We start from the raw sequence: 20,540 nt of genomic DNA, 5'->3' as shown, positions 1-20,540 counted from the left end.
CCTAACCCTTGCCTTAAAATTAAACCTGGGCCGACACTTAAATGGGTAACACCCAACTTTGGCTGACACCAAACTCTGGGCTACACCCAACGCTGGCACGAGTTTTCACCCAGGATACCCACGCTTCGCCGTAAGTTCCCGTATGCGTTTTCTTGCCTGTTACCCCGGCGTGTGCTCCCTCGGATATTCCCCACCCGTCAATACTCCCAAAAGAAAGAAACACGAAACTAATTCACGGTAATAAATGAACTTCTTCAGTGCCACGGCTGTGTGGAAAACTTAGTATATAAAAGCAAAAGAAAGATCCAAAACTTGGGTTTGTAATCAAAAAGAGATGGCTCGAGCCGTTGCAAAGACTTCTCTTTATTTGCCATGCCAACTTCTTTACATCTCTTTTAGCCACATGATGCATGGTTAAAAGACATAAAATAATTTATCTAGTTAATAAATAATTATATACTCGGTAAAAAGGAAAATATTCAGCATTTCCAAGACCTAAATGGTTGTTTAATTTCTCCATACTAAGCTCCGTACACTTACTACTAGTATCAGTGGGGAGAACTTGTTGCAGTATCAAGACAACTGGCGATCAGTTTGTTATTCTGCAAAGTTGATTAGATGCTGCATGTAGTTTTCGCTTAAAAGATCACTCGTGTGGCCAAATAAAACATTTGATATATTTTTTAAAATTCTTTTTTGGGAAAAAATAAAACAAATACTAGTATATGAAAGTACCACAGAATAACTTTCATTTGAATGGTCACAGACTCAAAAGTTAGAACCACCCTGTACAGCATAACAAACAGTACCACATGTAAGTACTCTCAGTAGCTTTCATTTGATTGGTCACACACTAGGGTTCATCAACTGACTTAAAAGTTAGAACCACCTTGTACAGCATAATAAACAGTACCACATGAAAGTACTGCTCAATAGCTTTCATTTGAATGGTCACACACTAGGGTTTCATCCACAGACTTGAAACTTAGAACCACCTTGTACAGCATAATAAACAGTACCACATGAAAGTACTGCTCAATAGCTTTCATTTGAATGGTCACACACGAGGGTTTTATCCACAGACTTAAAAAGTTAGAACCACCTTGTACAGCATAATAAACAGTACCACATGAATGTGCTCTTCAGTAGCTTTCATATGAATGGTCACACACTATGGTTTCATCCATAATCGAAAGAGTTAGAATGTTCCCGTTAATAAAGATGAAAGTACACCATGTTTTCAATGAAATGTAGTAGAGAGTGCATGAAATGCTCAGCTTGCAAGCTAAGTATGTTTGCCTCACTGACGCAGAATTCAAAACTGATGCAACTAACATTTCCAGTATGACACTTCTTACTACTGGAAGTCACGCAATACATGTCACGCAATGTCTATCACACAATGTATGTCACGTGATGTCTGTTACATTATGAACATCATGTATATTCTATTGATGTGAATCTTACATCAGTCATGAAATAACATTTTGGATGCTGCTAGTTTTAACTTTATAACTGTTTCACTCTGATAGTCTATATGCTTTTGAGCTTTTTCATCAGATCTTCTACACTTAGTTCATCATCTGCTGATATTTGTCCTTCGCTGCTGATCTCTTGTGAAATCTGCTGACAAATTTGAGCAAAAGAGGTCAAGTCAAACCTTACGGTTCAGACGGAATGGATGATAAAGTGGCTAGTAAGGTCTTCCCGAAAAATCTGTTGAGTACTAAATAAAATTAGTTGTAATGAATTCTTCCAGAAAAGTACACCGATGCAAATGCTGCAGTCTAATTGGTTGTAAGTACAGGTAATTGAAAAACTTGTACGTCTGTAAATTACTGAAAATCTGATGATCACACCAAAAAGACTAGATAGTAATGTATGAATACCCCCAAAAAGTCTGGTCATTGTCTGTCTAAAAATCTGGGGCTGTCCCTTAAACACCTGGCAACACCCCTTAAAAATCTTCAGCGCACACGCCCTCTGATAAAAAAAAATTTTGCGTGTATCTTCTGGTCATTACAGACTACTTTTTACTGTACCAGTATGTACCTTTCTTTGTGGTTTTCTTTTAGAATATGCCAGTTGCACTCCTGCAACGAGCTCTGGTGAAGCTTCATCCTCTTCATCGTCATCTTTGGCTTCATCAACCAGTGTAATTCCTGCAATTGACATAAACAAAGTTGTACTTCATGATTATTGACCCCTTAATTCTCCCTGAGACAGCAGTACAAAGTCAAGCATACATATTACAAGTGAGGAAGTAATCACTACTGGATATTGTTGTGATATCATCGCATAGGCCTGCCAGCCACACTGCTGAAAATAAACCCTTGCCATATACATGTATTTGTTTTAAAACAGAATTTCTCTGACAGGGCTTATTTTTTTAGATCTCTTTATCAAGTACACACAGTTAAACTTATAAATAATATTCACCCCAGTCGTTGTCCTCATGTTTCACTTCTTCTTCTTCTGTTATCACTGCAGCTTTTTCTTCATCTTCCCTTTTAGCCTCATCTGATTCCTAACAATAGAAAAAGCCAGCTGCACTGAGCGTGACTACTAATATTTACTGAGCAGGTAGATCTGGAACTTGTCCAGTTGGCACTCACAGTTTTGCTGGCTGAAAGGGTGGCGAGTGTGCGCAGGGTGGCAAGTGTAGCAAGGGTGGTGAAGGTGTGAAAGGTGGCCAGGGTGACCTGCATGGTCAAAACTCTAAATCTCCACAGAGTACTCTCTCAACTGCAGATCCTAGCAGTACACAGTATGCAGAATGCAGCATGCAGTATGTAGTGTGCAGTATGCTGGGCACTGCGTGTCAGGTTCAGGGTGCAGAATGCAAGGGGCAGGGTGCAGGATACAGTAGGTAGAATGCACGTGGCTGGGTGCAGTAGGCAGTATGCAGTCAGCACTGGGCAGGGGGCAGGATGCATGAACACATGTCGGTGAACCTAGTAAATCACCTAGCTTGCCACAAGTCTATCAGTAGCTCAGTTACTAGTCAAGCATCTAACTGCTTGTCAAAACAGAATTTACTTCTTTCTCAGGAATACAAGCCGTTACAACAACGGTACCTGGTATTCTTTTTGTCTCTGCTGACAAACCATCTCTTCACAAGCAGGATTTGGTTTAAGCATCATGCTGGGAAAGAAGTCTTGCATTGCATTGTACCCAAGGTAGTAAGAAACAGAACCAAACTTAAGCAGATACCTGTCATGAAAAAAAAGTAATTCACAAGTTAGTAAATATGAACACAGGGCAAGCCTTTGAAAAAAAAGGAGACAATAATTTGTTGGCTTGAGTGAACCAGAATAGATGAAATTTTAGGAATGTTTTTTTCTTCTTCTCTCTATTCACAAGAACTCATGAGTAAAACAACAGGAAGTCTTCATTATTTACAAGAAAGCTTCAGAGGTAGGTGTTAACTGATCACAATGAGAGCTATCAGAGAACAGCACTATTGAATGACCTGAAGTAAAATTTTGCAGTCAATCAAAATCAACAAAATATGCTGGAAAAGCATAATTCCAAAGACAAAATCAAAGAGGCTATGCTGAAAAAGTATAATTTTTAAATGGGGCAAAAAATGAATCTTGCAATTTCATGGATCTCATCTCATACATGTAGGACACATGTACAGAAACTCTGACACTGAGACACAAACCAACTGATCTTGTTAACAAGCTTGTGTTCACTTTTTTAATCCACATTGTCTTCAGCATCAGGCCCCTTGATGTTTGTTTGTAGTAATTATATATTAACACTTAACAGCAGCATCCCAATTGAATCTCCCCTGACTTGTTGAACTACCCAATTTTTTAAACCAATTTCTGTTTCCCATGGAGGTTTGAAAAATTGGAATTCCACTGTATAAGGCTTCAGCATTACCAACACATTTAAGGATAAAGTACAGTAACAAGAAACCCTTTATCAACTCACTTCAGAGTATTTTGAACAAGAAATCCTGCCACAATTCCCATTGTTGTGGGAAGAGATGCTGCACACACACCTTCTCTCTTGAGTGTTCTCTCGTCAATATTGGAAGCCACAACCAAAGGTGGGGCACACTACAAACAGGAAAAAGGACATGTTTAAATGCAATTGTTTTGACTGGTCAGAGCAATAAATTTAAATTAGTTCGGGTTTCTGTCATACCCAAGGGTTTCATTATGAACTGGGCACTGGACATATTGACCAGTGAGGAATCCTATTTGTAAACTTCAAGGGTATTTTATTTCTGTCATTGATCAGAGCTCCTTTCAGCCCTTAGAAGAATCTGTTGCTAATATAACAGTTGACCAACTCTCTTTAGTTGGTTAGGTACATTACAAAAAAGACTTATAATGGGTAATGAACTCAGCTTACAAAATTTACTCGTGAATGCTTCAGAGAGGTGACAGACTTACCGCAAAACAGGCTGTTTTTCCTGGAATGACAAACTGAATATGACCAGACACTGCATTCTCACTTACACCAGATTCTATCCAAGGTTGATTCAACTCATTACATGCCTGACAAAAAGCAGAAAATTAAATGAATTTTGTATGTTTTATCAGAAGAGAATTCCTCAGCCCTTGTTGGTTGAGAGTTATGAATGCTCAATAAGAATATAGAGCATATTTAACATGACGAAACGTGCAATATGCAATGCATAATTTCAACTTTCAGGAAACGGAAAAGACAGTCAGTGCAGCATTATTTACTTACTGTATTTATTGCCATTCTTGCTTCAAAGTTATCCACACAACTTAATACCAGGTCAACTGTTTTTTCATCTTTTCCACCATGGCTAAAAGATGGCAAAAAAGTCATTAAGTTATAAATAAATAAATGAATAAATTTTATTCTTTGAAAGGTGAAGCCTCATAGAATCTGTCCCTTATAACTACTGTGTGCACTTTGGTAAAGAAGATCACACTTATACAATCAACTCCAGTTTGTAACAATATTCCATTACAAACATCATCATCGTCATTTTTTTATTTCTAACAATAACAGTTAAGAAGTATATACAAGTACAACAGTTTAGATAGGGTGAAGACACCTCCACAAAACACCAGGGTTAAAGCGAAGGCCACAAAAAATGGCCATACTAATGAGCAGGTTGTTTCAACAGAGTGGTCTTAAGGCAGGGTTCAACTGGATATTATTAATTGCTTTGCTTACCTTATTCTACATAAGAAGTGCTTAAAATTTTCCAGTAATGTAATGTCGTAGTTATAAGCTTCAAATTCTACATCAGGATTAATATCTCTAAAGGAACAATTCCAAAAAAAAAGATATCAACACAACAAACTACCAAGTGACCATCACAACCAAAGCCACATAACAAGACTTGACTATCAAAAAGCACAACAGGTGAAACTCGTTTTGACAATGAAGTTCCAGAAAATATCCATTGATCACTACTCCATGGAAGGTTTATTGGTAATCCCAAGGGGGTGGGGGTCTCAAATGCCAAAATGTTAAAATGAAAGTATGATGCTACATGAGTAACAGGAAATTCTGGAAGGGAGTTGGAAGGGATTCAAGAAAACTTCTATGGGAGGGAGGGGTAAAGCATGGGAGAATTTCCTACACCCCTTACTTGTAAGTGCTGTCAAATAACTGAGTGAGGAGTGTTTTTTAAATAGTTTTACACATAGCAAAGTCAGTAAATGAACTTGCAGTCAGACATGTGATTTACTAGAAGGTACATGCCCATATAGAAGTCAAATGTACGATATAGGCATCTACCAATCCAAGTGATGCAGCAACAGCATTCTCAGTCAATCAGTATATCATTTCTGCGGATTTTTAATTATCTCAAAACAACAAAGCATGAATAATGGTTTAAAGACAATTTTTATGCTATTCTGGGGAGTAAACAATCTCAAGTTCTCACCGTAATGTGTTTACTGCAGCTTCTACTTTACTCATACCAGATTGATCAGGACGAAAGAACAACCTACATGTACATAAAAAGTATCACACAACAGCACTTCAAATTCTTCTTTTAAGGGTTGAGTAATTAAAAAAAAAATGTCATCTATTAGTGGCTAGAACCAACATTGTAAAGTACAAATACAGTGAAACCTGCATTAAGCAGACACTCTCGGGATCCCCAAGTACTTGTGTCCGTTTAATACAGGGTGTCCTCTTTAAACAGGTTCAGATATATTGTGCAACAATAGTTAATTATTGACCCTTTTGAAATCATCACATTTACTGAATGATAACTACATTTCATTGCATACCAATACATAATTTAACCTGCAATCTTTCCCTCTATGCTCTCTTCTTTTATCTTTGGCAGTTAAAATAAAGAAAAAAATGATGTCTGATTGCAGGATATTGATAATCAAATGTCCAATCAGTATTTTTTAACTGTAACAAGTTTATAAAAACAAGGTGCAGAGAAATTCGTAAAAACTGGGGTCATAGAAAGGACACAGAGTAAGATCAAAGACTGCTCATAGTGCAATGTCCAGTCAGTCAATGCATCAATCTAGAATATTCTACTTAGCTTTAAAATGACATTGCTGAACAATGTTTATTTTAAGAATGTCTGAGACTGCTCTTAGAAGTAAAAAGCCCTTGAAGTGTCGGCTTAAAAAATAATGCACTGCAGGTTTTGTGCAACAAAATGGCTTAATATTGGTGTTGCATCCACTTAATAGAGGTGTCTGCTGAACGCAGGTCAGTTTTAAAGTAAATGTGGGAAGAAAATTGAGGGAACGACACTGGTGTCCTCTTAACAGAGGGTCTACTTGATACAGGTTCCACTGTAGCCCGGGCTCAATAGCCTGGGCAGCTACACCACTCATAAATCACTCAAAAATCAGTCTATATGGATTTTACATACAATTATCAAATGAAACCTAATGGTATACATGTATTATTTGTTAGTGCCCTTGCTGTCAGAAATGATCTACATATTATAAGATAAATTTCAATAGATTCAAATGTGCAGCTGTTTACCTGTTCATGTTTGCAAGTTCCACTTTATCATAATCAAAAAGTAACAGCTGTGAAAGAGAAAAAAATTATTAGCCAGGAGCAAAATATATACATATTGCCCTACATGTATGACAGAATATTGCCCTACATATATAACACCAGTAAACAATTTTGTACACCCTAGAAATAAAGAGAGGTAACCAGATGCAATCAAGAGGTGTTATTATTATTTATAGCACATACATGTGAACATTACACATCAAAAACATTTTCAACAGGTTTTGATGTACTATATCATTTGACTGAAACATAATTTGTTGCACTCCAATGACACCACAGGCATATGCTGAGCATCCCTTTATGTTTTTAGTACATGTATATATATGTAAGATTTGAATGGTTCACTACAAATACTTTTTAAAAAATGTTAACGGTGTGTTACCTTTCCTATGCCGCATCTTGTCAACATTTCTGCTGTAACACTACCAACTCCACCTACACCCACAATCACCACTGTGTAGTCACGAATTCTCTAGTATGTAAATTCAAATTTGAGAAAACTATTAAATACTGTATTGCAAACAAAAAGCACCTTGTGGCTACTCAGGCTGGTGCACTTTTAGTGTTGTGAAGAGGCTAACAGTATGTCTACTCCCCACCGGATGGGTTACTGTGCCATCCCAGGATTACCCCCCCCCTGCCCCCCCCCCCAACCCCCTCCCAAGCCCTCTAACATTAAATTCACTGGTACCCATTTCATCTCTACAACTGGGTGGAGAGGGGTACTGAGAGAGTAAAGGGTCTTGCCCAAGAACACAATGCAGTGATCCTGGCCAGGACTCAAACCTGGACCACTTAATCCAGAGTCTGAGCACTAACCATTTTTGGTCAGCAAGCTTGTTCAGCATAACAAATAGAGATATCACATGAAAGCATTGCTGAAGAGCTATGAATCTTTGAATGCATGGTTGCCACAGACATTTTCACAATTCCCTGAATTTTCCCACACAAAAATGAAATTTCCTCAACCAAATAAATACTGTCAACATGTCAGATATATACTTGTGGCTTCTTGCCTCCCTTTACGGTCACCCTTTGATAAGTTTTCGACAAATTTTCCTTCTCCACTAAGGAAAAACATCGTTGAGATCACATTGACCCAACATGTTTCTTCAAGCCTTCAATGGTATTAGACGAGCCATGTTAAATAATTTCAATTTTCTCTGATTTTCATTAAAAAATTATGTCCGTCCTTTTATTCAAAATCAAGTTCCCTGACTTTTCCCAGACCTTGAGGAATTTTTCCCCCTGATAACTACCTGCCCTGTGAATGGCTTCCTCCACAGACTAATGCTTAGTTCCTTGCCCCCGAGTGGGGGATAGGGCCGGATTTTTTTTTTTTTAAAGAAAGAGTGGCCTTGACATCAATTTCTGGTTTCCCTAATCACCTTGCTTTTACGGGATGGGGTGATTGGCCCCATGCTCAACCCCCAACCTGGAGGACCAGGGATTTTCTGTCGGGGTGTCCTTCCCCTAACCACAGGTACCAGATATTTAAAGGCCCTGGAAGCTCGCCTTTCGCCATCGTCACTCAGCTACATCGTATTACCAGGGTCACCAAACGTGAGGGTGTGACATATGACTTGCTGGCAGAGCCTTTTTGAAACGGTAGGCATTTCTCGGCACTTACGAGAGCTACCTAGAAATTAGTCAAAACTAATCACATTGAATAGCACTTCACCTGATAGTTGTCGACTATTCCCATTCTCTTCAGTGCCATCAAACGACTGACAGAAAAAGCAAACAAACAATGATTATTTGGTTCATACCAATGGCTCGTCATATCATTGTTTTTAATTAATATTACTTATCACAGGTTACTGTACATGTCCTATGAAGCACATGGATGGATGCTAACATCACGGACCTACCCACAAAAAGGAGCTACATCATGGTATTGCATCTTAAAAAGTTTAGCCTAAATTTTTAAAGTTTGTCATTTGTAATCTGTGTTACTCTTCTCCATCCTCGACCATCCTTGTTCCTTTATGGTTTACTATCATCTCTTTGGGTTTTTTCTATCTTAATTAACTACTATTTCCAAGTTGCCATAACTGAGCTCCTTTAAATTGGCTGGTACTCATTTATCACCTCCAGGGTGGAGAGAGGCTGGCTGCATAGGAGATTAAGATTTTGAGAAAAACTTCTGCATAGAAATTAATCTAATTGCTCAAAATTCATAACTCACTTTAATGCAACTAGACAACTCTTAGATAATCTACGTCCATAAAATCAAAAAAATTTAAATCTTTGCCAATTCTTAAGTATATTAACCAATTGACTCCCAGAGCTATTTGGCAAAAATTAAAAAAATTAAAAATTAAAACTTTTCAGCCTGGATATGAGTTAAATTAGCAGCAATCTACTCAAAAAGGCATTTACAACATGACAACGTGCCTTCCTTCCAATTAACATCGTGTTTTATGACATCTTTGCTCAGGCAAGCGCAGAAATCAAAATTTTTTTCTTGGATGTGAGAAAGTGACCTACGTCTTAAAGCTTTTGTTTTTTTAATTTTCTTTTTGCCTTTCTTTTGTCTCCTTTTCTTATCTTTTTGCTGCAGTGATTGGCCTTCTACTGGGTTTGCTTCCAGTTCAAAAAGTCCCAAGAAAGCATCATCGAGAAGGGCAATTCTTACCACGGAGTACCTGTAGCCAAGTGTAGTCAAAGGAAATTATGCTCCAAGTTTTTCACTTAAATTTCTGAGCAATTCCAAACATATTTCAAGTCCCATTGACCCAATCACTTTGATCTGGGCATAATTGGAAAGATCTTTTCCTCCTACAGAACTTGAGTATAGATGATGCCAATTTTGGTCAAACCTGATGACATCAGAAGTGGAACAAAGGGCAATGCTCGTCACAGCCAGTTACAGCCGGCACGGGCATCAATGGGTTAAGGTCTGTGTTCAAACACTTCAGAAATCAATCCTCACAGGAACATCTAGATTCAGATTCTAATGCAGATGCTGTATGCTCCGTTTGTACCATTTTCCAGAAAGCAGGAAAACGTTTGAACTAGTATATTCAAAAAATTATAGGATGCTGCCCTCGAGAAATGCTGCAGGCAAGTGCAAGAAGTGGAAAATTTGAAAAGAACACTCAAGCCAAAGTAAACTCATGTTATGACCCCATTACTCAATAGAGAAGATGAAATCAATACATATCTTATTGCATGAAATTTTCACGGCAACTTAATCTCACAATTTTGGAAGTGTAACACTTTGCAGAACTCAATCATCTTCATGAATTAGGAGAACTTGAAAACATTTTTTCAAGCACAGTATAGACTTTCATTTTTGGTAACATACATTTTTTGCAGAAGACACGTTTTGCAAAAATTTTGAAATTCATTTTAGGTATCCCTGACTTTGCATGCAGCTGGTTCATGTTGACAACACGAATAAATATGAAAAGGATGTAATTCTAACAGTGTTTCAGGCAAAATGAAATCATTAAAAAAATATATCAGGCATGTCTACCCTTTTACTTGCCACAAATATGATCGCTGTAGACTGTAAGATTAACAAACATTCGTAAACTGGTATACAGTTTTATATTATGTCAATTAGATGACAAAACACAACATGACTGCTATGAATTCTGAAGTTGTATTGTTTGCCTTAGGAAGGAAAACCATCAACATAAAATTACTAAATCATTGACAAATGAACATAATTTTGAAACTTTGTATAGGTAACATGTTTTATACATAACTTGTAAGCAATTTTAAGAAAATTGTATCAATGGCTTTACATAGAGATAAATTTCTGTGTTCCTTATAAAAATCAGTCAGTGACTGAGTAAGATTCAAAAGATCAGAGAATATTAAGTTATAGGCAATAACAACAACCGTTCAATTTGATCGCAACTACGACTATTTTAAAAACTTTATGAATCGCTAATAATATTTTTATCTCAGGAAAAAACAAATTTACAAGTAACTTCAATATGAAAAATTTTCTGCTTTGAGGATGCCCTGAAGCAAGAAGACAAAGCATTAACAAGAACGCGCTGAAAGCTCGACCAGCCGGCCAAACCCGATCGAGAAAAAAACATATTGATCCTGCGTTACGCCTTCACTTTTAAGCGTTTACTCAAAATCATCAAAATTATTTAAGTTTACTGTCTTGAACACATTGCCAAAAAGGTTACACCGTGTGTTACGCTCTTTATTTAACAATAAATTCACGCTAGCGGTGGGAAGGGCTTTTCTTGACTGATTTGTTTTTAAATACGTGTTCAAGAAGGTAATTCATTACCAAAATGCTGCAACGAATGCATTGTTTTTTTCAAGCTCTCTGAGCTTTACATGATCAAACACAGGGGTCCCGCATATTAAATTCTAAACAACAACATAACGCCATGGATTGAAAGCATTATGACCGCAGTGGTTGCTCCTTTATCACATTTCAATTGCCTTCGAATAGTCTACCCCTACTCCATCGAGAAACCTTTCAACTATCATTTAACTGCCTTACCTATATGGATTGCTATCTACAACCTCCGAACTCATCTCCTGAATTTTTTCCCTCATCGGCCCCTTTCGTTTTCGTTCTGTTTCTAGCGCTGTCTCGAGGTCTTTAATCTTAGCCTTCAGTCCTTCGATCTCGTCCGCCATTGTTTATATCCACCGGTGCAAACTGTGAGTTCACAGATGTTTGATTTCAATTAAAAGCCTTCTTCCTTTCTTCACCTTATGAAGGTTTTTTTCGGAACAAAATGGCGCCCGTCAGCTGCTTTCTAAGAGTACATCGCTGACCAGAGAATATTTTCCCGCGGCGCGTCATCCTATATTGCTCCTTGATTGGCTGAGTGATTTTCGCGCGAATATTCAGGTCCATGATGCTTTCATTCATTTCTTATGCAAAGTTCCCGACCTCATTCATCGTTTGATCGTTCGGATATTATAATCAAGAGTTTTAGCTTCTTATTCCTCTTCCAAGATGCCTCGAGTTACTCGCAGTAGCCAGAAGCAAATCGAATTTCGTTGTCGCAAGACTCGATTGCAGCAAAAGGACACCGAAGGAGCGATCGAGACCAGTCAAAGCAAGCCGACTCGAGCTTGTTCGATCTCGCCTCGAAAGCGACAAGATCCTGTGAAAGGTAAGCTGAAGACATTTTCCTTTCTCTATTCCACTTCAGTTCACCCTCAAATGTAGAAAAAGTTTTGTACGAATGCGGCAATTTTCCACAACTTTACCTTTCAAGAATTTTTTATCATGAAATCTATACATACAGCAGCCTTTTAATCTCACAGGCTACTATAAAGAATAAGTATATTTCCCGCGCAACAATATAGTACATGTTGAACTCGCCAGGAAAAATTGCGAGATCGTTGAAACTGTAGTACTGTAGCAGCTTTTTCTACAATTCACAGTCAAAAAAATCGATTTGGCGGCGAAATTTCTCCATCGACTAGTGTAACTGTGTAATTCGATTAGGTTAATTTGTCGGCTCATTCGTATGCAAACATCGGGTTTGTCGACACAAAAGCTATGACCACTCATAATAACAAAATCTGACATGCATTCCCTTAGCTCTTGTGGCTTCTCATAACTACACGAAGCCTTCTTTGTCGGTATTTTATTCCTTCTATTACTTCCATCGATATCTGGCGTAATTAATCCACAAAGATTGCGTTATACTCGGCTCCTACGAGACTTTGAGTTTGATTGTTAACTTTCACAACCTTTGCTTTATAGCTCTTTATTTGGGACTTCAATTACTCGCGAAGCATAATTTCACTTACTATAGGACACGTATTAAACTGAATTCTGACCACGTTTATGGCAATGTCTTGTCCCGGAGATTGTAGGTCTAGCTAGATCTTTACAGTGATTCAATTGTCCAATTCCAACGGTCGTCCAAATGCCCTGGCGCGCTGAAAACTACTGATCTTTTTGGTTTCAGCTTGTCAAACGCCAGCTACTGTATCTCCAAAGAAGAGAAAGAACAACAGGGGAAAAGCCGAAGATGTGGCCTCCAGTGACACAGAGAACTCCGATCCTAAACAGAGGCTATCATTTGCGGAACAGGATGGTACATGTATGTTACTCCAGACCAATATTGAACTTCTCTTTAATGTTTACCACACAGTTATTGTAATTTTTTTTCGGAGAATTTGGTTTTCAATGATGATGTCTTCTCTGAGGTACCGGATCCTTAAGCTGTCATAATCTACTTAATTGAATCATTGTAAAGCAGTTTATGAAGTTGGTTGTTATAGTTTACAAGCATGGGCACTATGCTAATTGAACACTCAAACTTTTGACTGGTTCTCTACAACAGCTTTCTGATTGCTTCTGTTTAATTGACCAATTGAAATCTTAAGAGGGCGAAGAGGAGTTCATGCACGCAGGTTCTCTCTTCATTTTCAATTTAACAAATAGATTTCATGTTGCCACAGATGACAGATCACAGATGACATTAAAATGTAGTAGGGAACATCAGTGACGCATTCACCTACATCTTGTGTGCCATTTTTTGATCTCACCACATTGTTGTGTCATCTGTGAGCTACTACTGAACAGACGCACAGTAACATGGAAAATTATTTAGAAAACCCTGGGAGAACCAATCAGATTCACAGATTTCCAACAGAACACAGCTGAGTGCCTACTAAAGAATGACAATTGTGTAAGTTCCAGAAAATATCCATACCTCCCACGAGGAAGGCCTCCCCCCAACCCACCCATCTGGAAATTCCAACTAGGCTTGATACATGTCTTTAAGTGTTTTTGTCTTAAACCTTACCCTTCAGCAAAGTCCAATCCCTTCTGTGCAGGAGTATGGATATTTTCTGGAACTTCACATTAGAAAGTTGTCGGAAAGACACCAGAGACAACATCCTAATGAGAATTCCTAATGAGTGGTAATGCAATGACTTGCATTGCAGTTAGCATTTATTGACAATTATTAATATTAATTTCAATTCACACTTTTGATTTCTTTCAAATTCAAGATCGTGAAACACCAAAGGGAAAGACAAGAGAAAAACAAGGAAGATGTAAGGATGTGCCTGCCAGTGATACAAAGACTTCAGAAGCAAAGCAAATGCTTGCACTTGCTCGTCAAGATGGTAAACAACACAGTTTTTATTTCTAGCACAGCCACAAGCCTACTGGTATAATAGTAAATGATAAAATGTCAGAAACACCTTTATTTGACTATGGCATTGAATGATAATTAGATTGCTCAGCAATGAAGCAAACCTATCCTTGATTAATTTACCTAGTAAATAATAATCACTTTTAGCCATTCAGAGTGAATATTACTGTTGTTGTCCTTTCAGGCCATCAATACTCCACGGTGAGAAGAGTTCTTCATTCTTCACACCCTGACAACTTGCTGTGTCGTGAGAAAGAGATCACAGAAATCAGAAGTTTTCTGCAGAATCATTTGCCAAAGGGAAAGCCAGGAAGTCTCTACATATCAGGAGCTCCGGGCACAGGAAAAACAGCTTGTTTGACCAAGATAATGCTTGAGATGAAGGTAAAGAGACCTTTGCTTTGCGGTAAAGTTTGCAAAACTTATATTACGTAAATATAATTTTATCATTGCAGATCAGTTCACTCCCTATAACATGGGTTCTTTCTTTTCCAGCTATGCATAAATCCCCCTCCATTTACTCTTCTCAAAACCTCCCTGCAAAGGCCACTGTTCCCTAGTCTAGAGAAGAAGTTTCATTGTAATATTCTGAAAGTTTGAAGGAACACTACATCAACCAATATCCCCTACATGTAGTTGATGATTTCCTATCTTCTCATCGCCTGTCTGCATTACAATGCATTAAAATTGTAAGGAGAAACTAGATGTTCATAACCTCATCAAGGACTGGATTTTATATTATGTTACGTCTAATTTTCTTTAGACTGAGATCAGGAAGAGCCAAGTTATCTTCGTAAACTGTATGGCACTGAAACAACCGCAAGATATTTTCAAAAAAATAGCTGTTGAGTTAGTGGGTGAAGACAAGTGTCCAGCAAAGGCCACTCAGAAGTTTTTGGAAGAGGAATTTTCTTCATCAAATCTCACAAGGTACTTTAAATGGTAATTAATGTGCACAAAAGGCATCTGCAGTTGAGACATCTCAATCAATACTCGGTTGATACTAAATTGACACTCGATTGACATCTCGATTGACACTTGATCAACACTTAATTGTCAGTTGGTCGATTGGCAGAGTGTCGACTGACTCATACAGACATAGGTATGGATCGACACTCGATGGCGTGTCTGTGAAAATTAGGTGACTGTCAACCGATTGTTGACCGAGATGTAGAGCAACTGTTGACCAAGTATTGATGGGGATGTTGATTGAGATGTCGATGGTGTGTCAATAAGGGTATCAATCGGCACTCGACTGCCAATGCCTTTAGTACACATGATCCTGTTAACAAATCCTAAATCTGTAACCATTCTCAAGTAATAAAAAATACCAGTGTACTATGGAATAGATTATTGTTGCTTTAATATCTTGAGTGCCTATCATGATTTTTGCCCCACAGGTGCCTAGCAAGTATGCGACATACTGGGTACGTCAAAGTTTTAACTGGAAACAGCTTTAATTGGCACCTGAGATTTGTAGGAGGTTTATTGAGAGACTGCTAACTTTCCTCATATGGGTATCAAATTATGTCAGCCTCAGTGAAAATTAACCACACTGAAAATTTTTACATTTCTCAACAGTTAAGTGAAAAAGCCTATCGCATTTGAAGTTTTTTACCAGACACCTAGTTTCAGTGAAAATGGTTTGGCACATATAATGTAGCATACACAATGGTGTGGCATGCAATTAAGTTGATCTCTGAAATGTAAAAGAAATGTCATAAATTAAATCAGCTGTACCAAGCGACATTAAAGTAGATTAAATGTTATGCCTGACAATTAATCTCGCAATTTATTTCATTATAGGATCCTTATATTGGATGAAATGGATCAACTTGAATCAAAACACCAGGAAATTCTCTACACCATGTTTGAATGGCCATCTTTGCCAAAATCCAAACTTATTCTCATTGGTAAGTAGGAGTCATCATTACCATTCGTCTAATAATTTTCTTCATACTTTTATTCAAATTGAGCCACAAAAATTCTTAATTCTGAACTTTTTTCAAGGGATTGCAAATGCCTTGGATTTAACAGATAGAATTCTTCCCCGACTACAAGCCAGACCTAAATGTAAGTAATTCAAGTATTTTTATTTAGTCATGTAAATCAATTTTAACTGGTTTTTGTTTTGATTTCAATTAGGTTTCGACCTCATTTGATGGTGTAGCATTTAATGACAGAACTAATTAATAAAATAAGAAATTATGGGTATAAATATCTTTAGTTAACAACAATTGCCTTGACTATAACAACATTTCATATTTGAATCACAAGGTAAACCAGAACTGCTTCACTTTGCGCCTTACACAAGAGAGCAGATTGTGAAAATTATACAGGACAGACTTTCCTTGGTAAGTTAAAAGCCATCTACATGTAAAGCTCTTAGCTGTAGGGTGGGATTCTGTCACCCATAGCCATGATTGAATGGTCATTACCAGATAGCTGCAAGTTGTATTATAATTGTATTTATTTATAAGATGGGGGGGGGGGGTAAAAATATCACTGGGTAGATGAGCACTGGGCCATCCTTTTCATATGGGGGACCCCCACCCCCAGGAGAAATACTACAGACTATTCCAAGCTTTCACCCAACCCATTCTCTTGGTGAACGTCTTAGAAACCAACAGCTCTATGATTTGTAAATTGTAGGCTTCGTGCAAAAAGGTAAACAGAATATTCTTAAATTTCGTTTCAAGGTTGAAGCAGGAAGTAGCGTTCTTGACGCAGCAGCTGTCCAGTTCTGTGCAAGAAAGGTGTCTGCCATGGCTGGCGACATGAGGAAAGCTTTAGACATCTGCAGGTAACCAAATGAAAACAACTGTGCCCAACATTCTTGCATTTCTTAATCTGATAGTTCTGACTAGTTTTATGATCTAAGTCTTTCAGACAAAATGTTCTGTTGAGATTAGGTGAATGAGAGAAACACAGATAAGAAATTATCTAACAGAGTTTCAAATTTTACCACCTAACTACATTAATGTAGACACAGATTCTGACAGATATACATGTAATAGAGACCTACTACTGTAAGTGGTGGTTTGCGTATTTGAGTCAAGATCGTGTGGTCTACGTTCAAGCACTGGTTGGTGCATTTATTGGGTTCTTAGGCAAGACACTTTTCTCTCAGTGTCTCTCTCCACTCAGGTGCATAAATGGGTTCTGGCAAACTGTTAACACCACAATAGCAGGGGTTAACTAAATGATTACAAATTTAGGATTCCTAGAATTGAGTAATTACATCAGCACTGTTTTAGACCCATGATATATATTGAAATTAATTATTAAGGTTTTCATTATTTGGGTTAAAAAGTTTTCCTGAGATTATATTTCTGATGATGATGATGATGACAAATCTTTAAAATTTGCTTTCAGGAGAGCAGTAGAGGTATTAGAATCTGGAGAAAGAAAACAACAGGTTTTGCAACCAGTCAAAAAAGGTAATTTCATTGATCCAAATGATTTGGATACTTAACGCTAGAGTTTGGCTTACAATAGTTTGTATAGTGTGATTGTCTGGGTGAGGGCAGTTCTGAAAAGAACTGTTGTTGGTGACTGATGTTTTGACAACCTGAGCAGCAGTCATCTTCAGAGTCAAGTGAACAGTGTTTGTCAGGCGATGGTGTTATTGGTCTGGTCTGTTGAAAGTGATTGGTCAGTTTAAAAAATGAACTGTCAACATTACTTTTTTACTTACCGTTAATATTTTTTCCCAATCAGCTGAATCTCCATGCAAAAGAATGGAAACTCCACAAAAGCCTAAAAAGGTTGGAATCTCCCAAATTGCCAGTGTCGTAGCAGAGGTTTATGGATCTCGTCTGGTGGCAGGTCCTGGCGTGGAACAGCCAACGATCCCATTACAACAGAAGCTTCTTATTTGCACCTTCCTGTTGATGACAAAAGAACGGAACACTAAAGAGGTTGTGTTAGGAAAGGTAAACAAATTGAGGAAAAACACTTTTACTTTGGGGTTGGCAGACAATAATTTATTATCTCTCTGTTTTTATGCATTATGGAGCTATGCTAGTTACTCTGTGTTCATTGTAGACTGGCATATAATCCTTGACTAGAAAATTATATAATAATAATAATAATAATAATAATAATAATAAAAAGGTTCTGATTGTGCATTTAGAATTCTCAATGCGCTTACAATTGCATAAGATTAAAAAGAATAAAAACCTAACTAAAAGATGCAATTATTAAAATCTATGACTAGGTTAAAATTCTGCAAGCATTGCAGAACTATGATGCTGACTACAATATTTAATGATTCCAGAAAATCTCCATACCCACCCCTGGGAGGGTTCTTGGAAATTCCAATGGGGAGGGGGAGGGGGGTCTCAAAAGCCAAAAAAAAAATAACAAAATAAAGAAAAGTATTGAACAAAAAACTGGAATTTCCAGAGAGATGAAAAGGGGGGGGGGGGGGGGTTGCAAGCCATAAAGCCCTGAGAAGTATGGATGTTTTCTGTCACAACATATAATCGTGTAGATGTTAACCTCGTGTAAATGATTTCTTTCTTTACAGTTTCATGACACCTACTGTAAAATATGTATCAGACGAAAGGTTTCACAGCTTGGCCAGGAAGATTTTCTTGGACTCTGTAACATCCTGGAAACCAGAGGACTTCTCGGCATAAAGAGAGCTAAGGATACAAGATCAATGAAGGTAAGTTAGCAACTCAATGATTTGCTTTCAGTCAACTGTCATATTTTGATCTATTAAATAAGTTTTTAAGCTGATGGAGTTATTAAGAGTTTGAAGACAAAAGTGACTACTGGGCAAGGACCTACCTCAAGGTAATCAGGAAAATAACTAATATTTAAAAATTTGTCTTTTTGCATCCAGGTGACACTTAAAATAGATGAAAGAGAGGTGGACTATGCCCTACAAGACAAAACTTTGTTGTCCAGTATTCTTCAAGAAGGAATGCCAACTGCTTCAAAGAACTAAATATTAAATAAGTGTTGTAGAACGTTTGTCAAAAAGAAATTTTCTGTGTGTGCAAAAGTGGTCTGATCACAGAACTTAAACACGAAGAGACCAATCAACTTTACAGAACTTTAAACCAAGGTTAAATGTGACAATTTGATCATTCTCATTAGCAGTTTGCTGAAACAACTTCTAACAGACAGAAATTTTATCTTTAATATTTAGGCTTTTCTTGTCTCAGTAGTCATGCACATTAAACTGTAAAGTTGATGTGCATGTGAACTTATCCTCTTATATATACTAAGTTAAGACATAAACATGTTAAAAGCTAAAGACAAGAAAACTGCAGAAGCGTTAAAGTATTATCAATAACATAAGCACGCAATGCGTGCAAAATGCTGCTACTACAAAGCCTTTGCATGCATTGCATGCCTGTAATTCAACATCAGTTGTAAGATCTAGCATGATAGGCCCGCAATGCATGCGTGGAGAGAGCTAAAGATACATATCTACCAGTGGCCCTTTGCACACACTGTCAAGTGTATATGTGCCCATGATTCTAGCTACATAATATATTATCATAGTAAATGGTCATAATATATTATGAAGTATCCCTTAAGACATAACTTAGAAAACTGTTGTCTAACCTAGCTTGGATGCTGGTATATGATAATTTAAACACCACTTTTTTTGGTGTACTTCTGAGCTTTTTGATCTGAATGACTGCCAGTTAAGTTTCTTTAAAATAATTATGGCTCAATTATTTTTGTAGATTTGTACATATTTTATACCACACACTAAATACTTACTTACTATTTTTAGTAACAACTTAATTTGGGAAGTTTGGTAGTACCATTAAAATTTACTAATTTTAAACATCGCTAGAAGGAAAACTGCTAAGTAGTTTTAGCTGGGGTCAGCAAAATCAGTCTAAAAATCAAACAAGCTGTAAAAGTAAACAACAAAATTTGGTTGTCACCACAAATAGTAACTTTATGGTATGTGAAAGCTAAGCTTTCTTAACATTGTTTGATAAAATGCTTCAGTTATCAGTCTTAATGATATGTACATGAGCCTTGCAGAACATTTAGGATTCAAATTTTGAAAGCTGCTTTATTACAACATTGTATTTTGTAAAATATTATTTTTATTGAGGATTTAATTTATTGATGTAGATAAGTTTGCAACGTTCACAATAAAGGTTTTTAAAGCCATTTGATTTTATCATCAACTATTGTTTCCTGGGAAGGGATTCCAAGGGGCAGACTATCATGTTAAGGATAGTTGGATGTTTGTTGGAGAATTGAAAACTCCTAAGGCAGGCCAATCTCTGTACATTGCCACAAAATTTATTCGAACTTTAAAAGATGCCATTCTATTAAGCTACAGACAATTACCAGATCAGTCAGTGTAAAACACAGACTGTGGACTGCATACTACAGACTGCAGACCAGGTACAATGTAGACTGAGGGTAACATGCAGGCTGCATGCC

General features: G+C 37.3%; 2 protein-coding genes and 1 long non-coding RNA gene across 5 annotated transcripts; 1 reads left to right on the top strand and 2 right to left on the bottom strand.

The window, feature by feature from the left end:
• Nucleotides 1-343: 343 nt before the first annotated feature.
• On the bottom strand, nt 344-11,743 carry LOC110049526 (ubiquitin-like modifier-activating enzyme 5). Of its 2 annotated transcripts, none has more exons than XM_089296696.1 (13): nt 11,483-11,743; nt 8,684-8,729; nt 7,385-7,474; nt 6,964-7,010; nt 5,888-5,950; nt 5,170-5,256; nt 4,711-4,792; nt 4,410-4,514; nt 3,943-4,070; nt 3,078-3,213; nt 2,440-2,527; nt 2,053-2,162; nt 344-1,626 (listed from the first exon to the last, which is right to left on the bottom strand). In XM_089296696.1, the coding sequence occupies exons 1-13, from the start codon at nt 11,620-11,622 to the stop codon at nt 1,534-1,536; spliced, it is 1,215 nt and encodes a 404-aa protein (XP_089152822.1). In that variant the 5' UTR covers nt 11,623-11,743; the 3' UTR covers nt 344-1,533. The 2 variants fall into 2 exon arrangements, with proteins under 2 accessions (XP_089152822.1, XP_089152823.1); XM_089296697.1 differs by having other exon boundaries at nt 344-1,623; nt 11,483-11,742.
• A 77-nt stretch (nt 11,744-11,820) lies between these two features.
• On the top strand, nt 11,821-20,261 carry LOC110049516 (DNA replication factor CDC6-like). Of its 2 annotated transcripts, none has more exons than XM_089296694.1 (13): nt 11,821-12,107; nt 12,915-13,049; nt 13,966-14,082; nt 14,296-14,495; nt 14,875-15,041; nt 15,918-16,024; nt 16,122-16,184; nt 16,389-16,465; nt 16,811-16,914; nt 17,487-17,551; nt 17,832-18,046; nt 18,643-18,783; nt 18,964-20,261. In XM_089296694.1, the coding sequence occupies exons 1-13, from the start codon at nt 11,948-11,950 to the stop codon at nt 19,066-19,068; spliced, it is 1,656 nt and encodes a 551-aa protein (XP_089152820.1). In that variant the 5' UTR covers nt 11,821-11,947; the 3' UTR covers nt 19,069-20,261. The 2 variants fall into 2 exon arrangements, with proteins under 2 accessions (XP_089152820.1, XP_089152819.1); XM_089296693.1 differs by having other exon boundaries at nt 14,875-15,053.
• LOC149107422 (uncharacterized) lies at nt 17,017-18,749 on the bottom strand. Its single transcript, XR_016209356.1, has 3 exons — nt 18,658-18,749; nt 17,809-17,998; nt 17,017-17,509 (listed from the first exon to the last, which is right to left on the bottom strand). It is a non-coding gene; the product is annotated as an uncharacterized LOC149107422 (long non-coding RNA).
• Nucleotides 20,262-20,540: the final 279 nt, after the last annotated feature.

This window comes from Orbicella faveolata, unplaced genomic scaffold (assembly GCF_042242905.1).
Source record: "Orbicella faveolata isolate gen_17 unplaced genomic scaffold, um_ofav_v1 contig_27, whole genome shotgun sequence".
Taxonomy (NCBI): Eukaryota; Metazoa; Cnidaria; class Anthozoa; order Scleractinia; family Merulinidae; genus Orbicella; species Orbicella faveolata.
Note: the sequence above shows the minus strand (reverse complement) of the source record. Positions and strands in the feature narration are given on the sequence as shown.

Excerpts from the sequence above, each read along its gene's own strand:
- LOC110049516 (XM_089296693.1), top strand. The coding sequence starts at position 11,948 with ATGCCTCGAGTTACTCGCAGTAGCCAGAAGCAAATCGAATTTCGTTGT. Across the intron at positions 15,054-15,917 it reads CTCACAAGGTACTTTAAATG|GATCCTTATATTGGATGAAA; the intron begins GTAATTAATGTG and ends ATTTCATTATAG. Across the intron at positions 17,552-17,831 it reads TTTGCAACCAGTCAAAAAAG|CTGAATCTCCATGCAAAAGA; the intron begins GTAATTTCATTG and ends TTTCCCAATCAG.
- LOC110049526 (XM_089296696.1), bottom strand. The coding sequence starts at position 11,622 with ATGGCGGACGAGATCGAAGGACTGAAGGCTAAGATTAAAGACCTCGAG. Across the intron at positions 7,475-8,683 it reads GAATAGTCGACAACTATCAG|AGAATTCGTGACTACACAGT; the intron begins GTGAAGTGCTAT and ends TTTACATACTAG. Across the intron at positions 1,627-2,052 it reads AAAGAAAACCACAAAGAAAG|CAGATTTCACAAGAGATCAG; the intron begins GTACATACTGGT and ends CAAATTTGTCAG.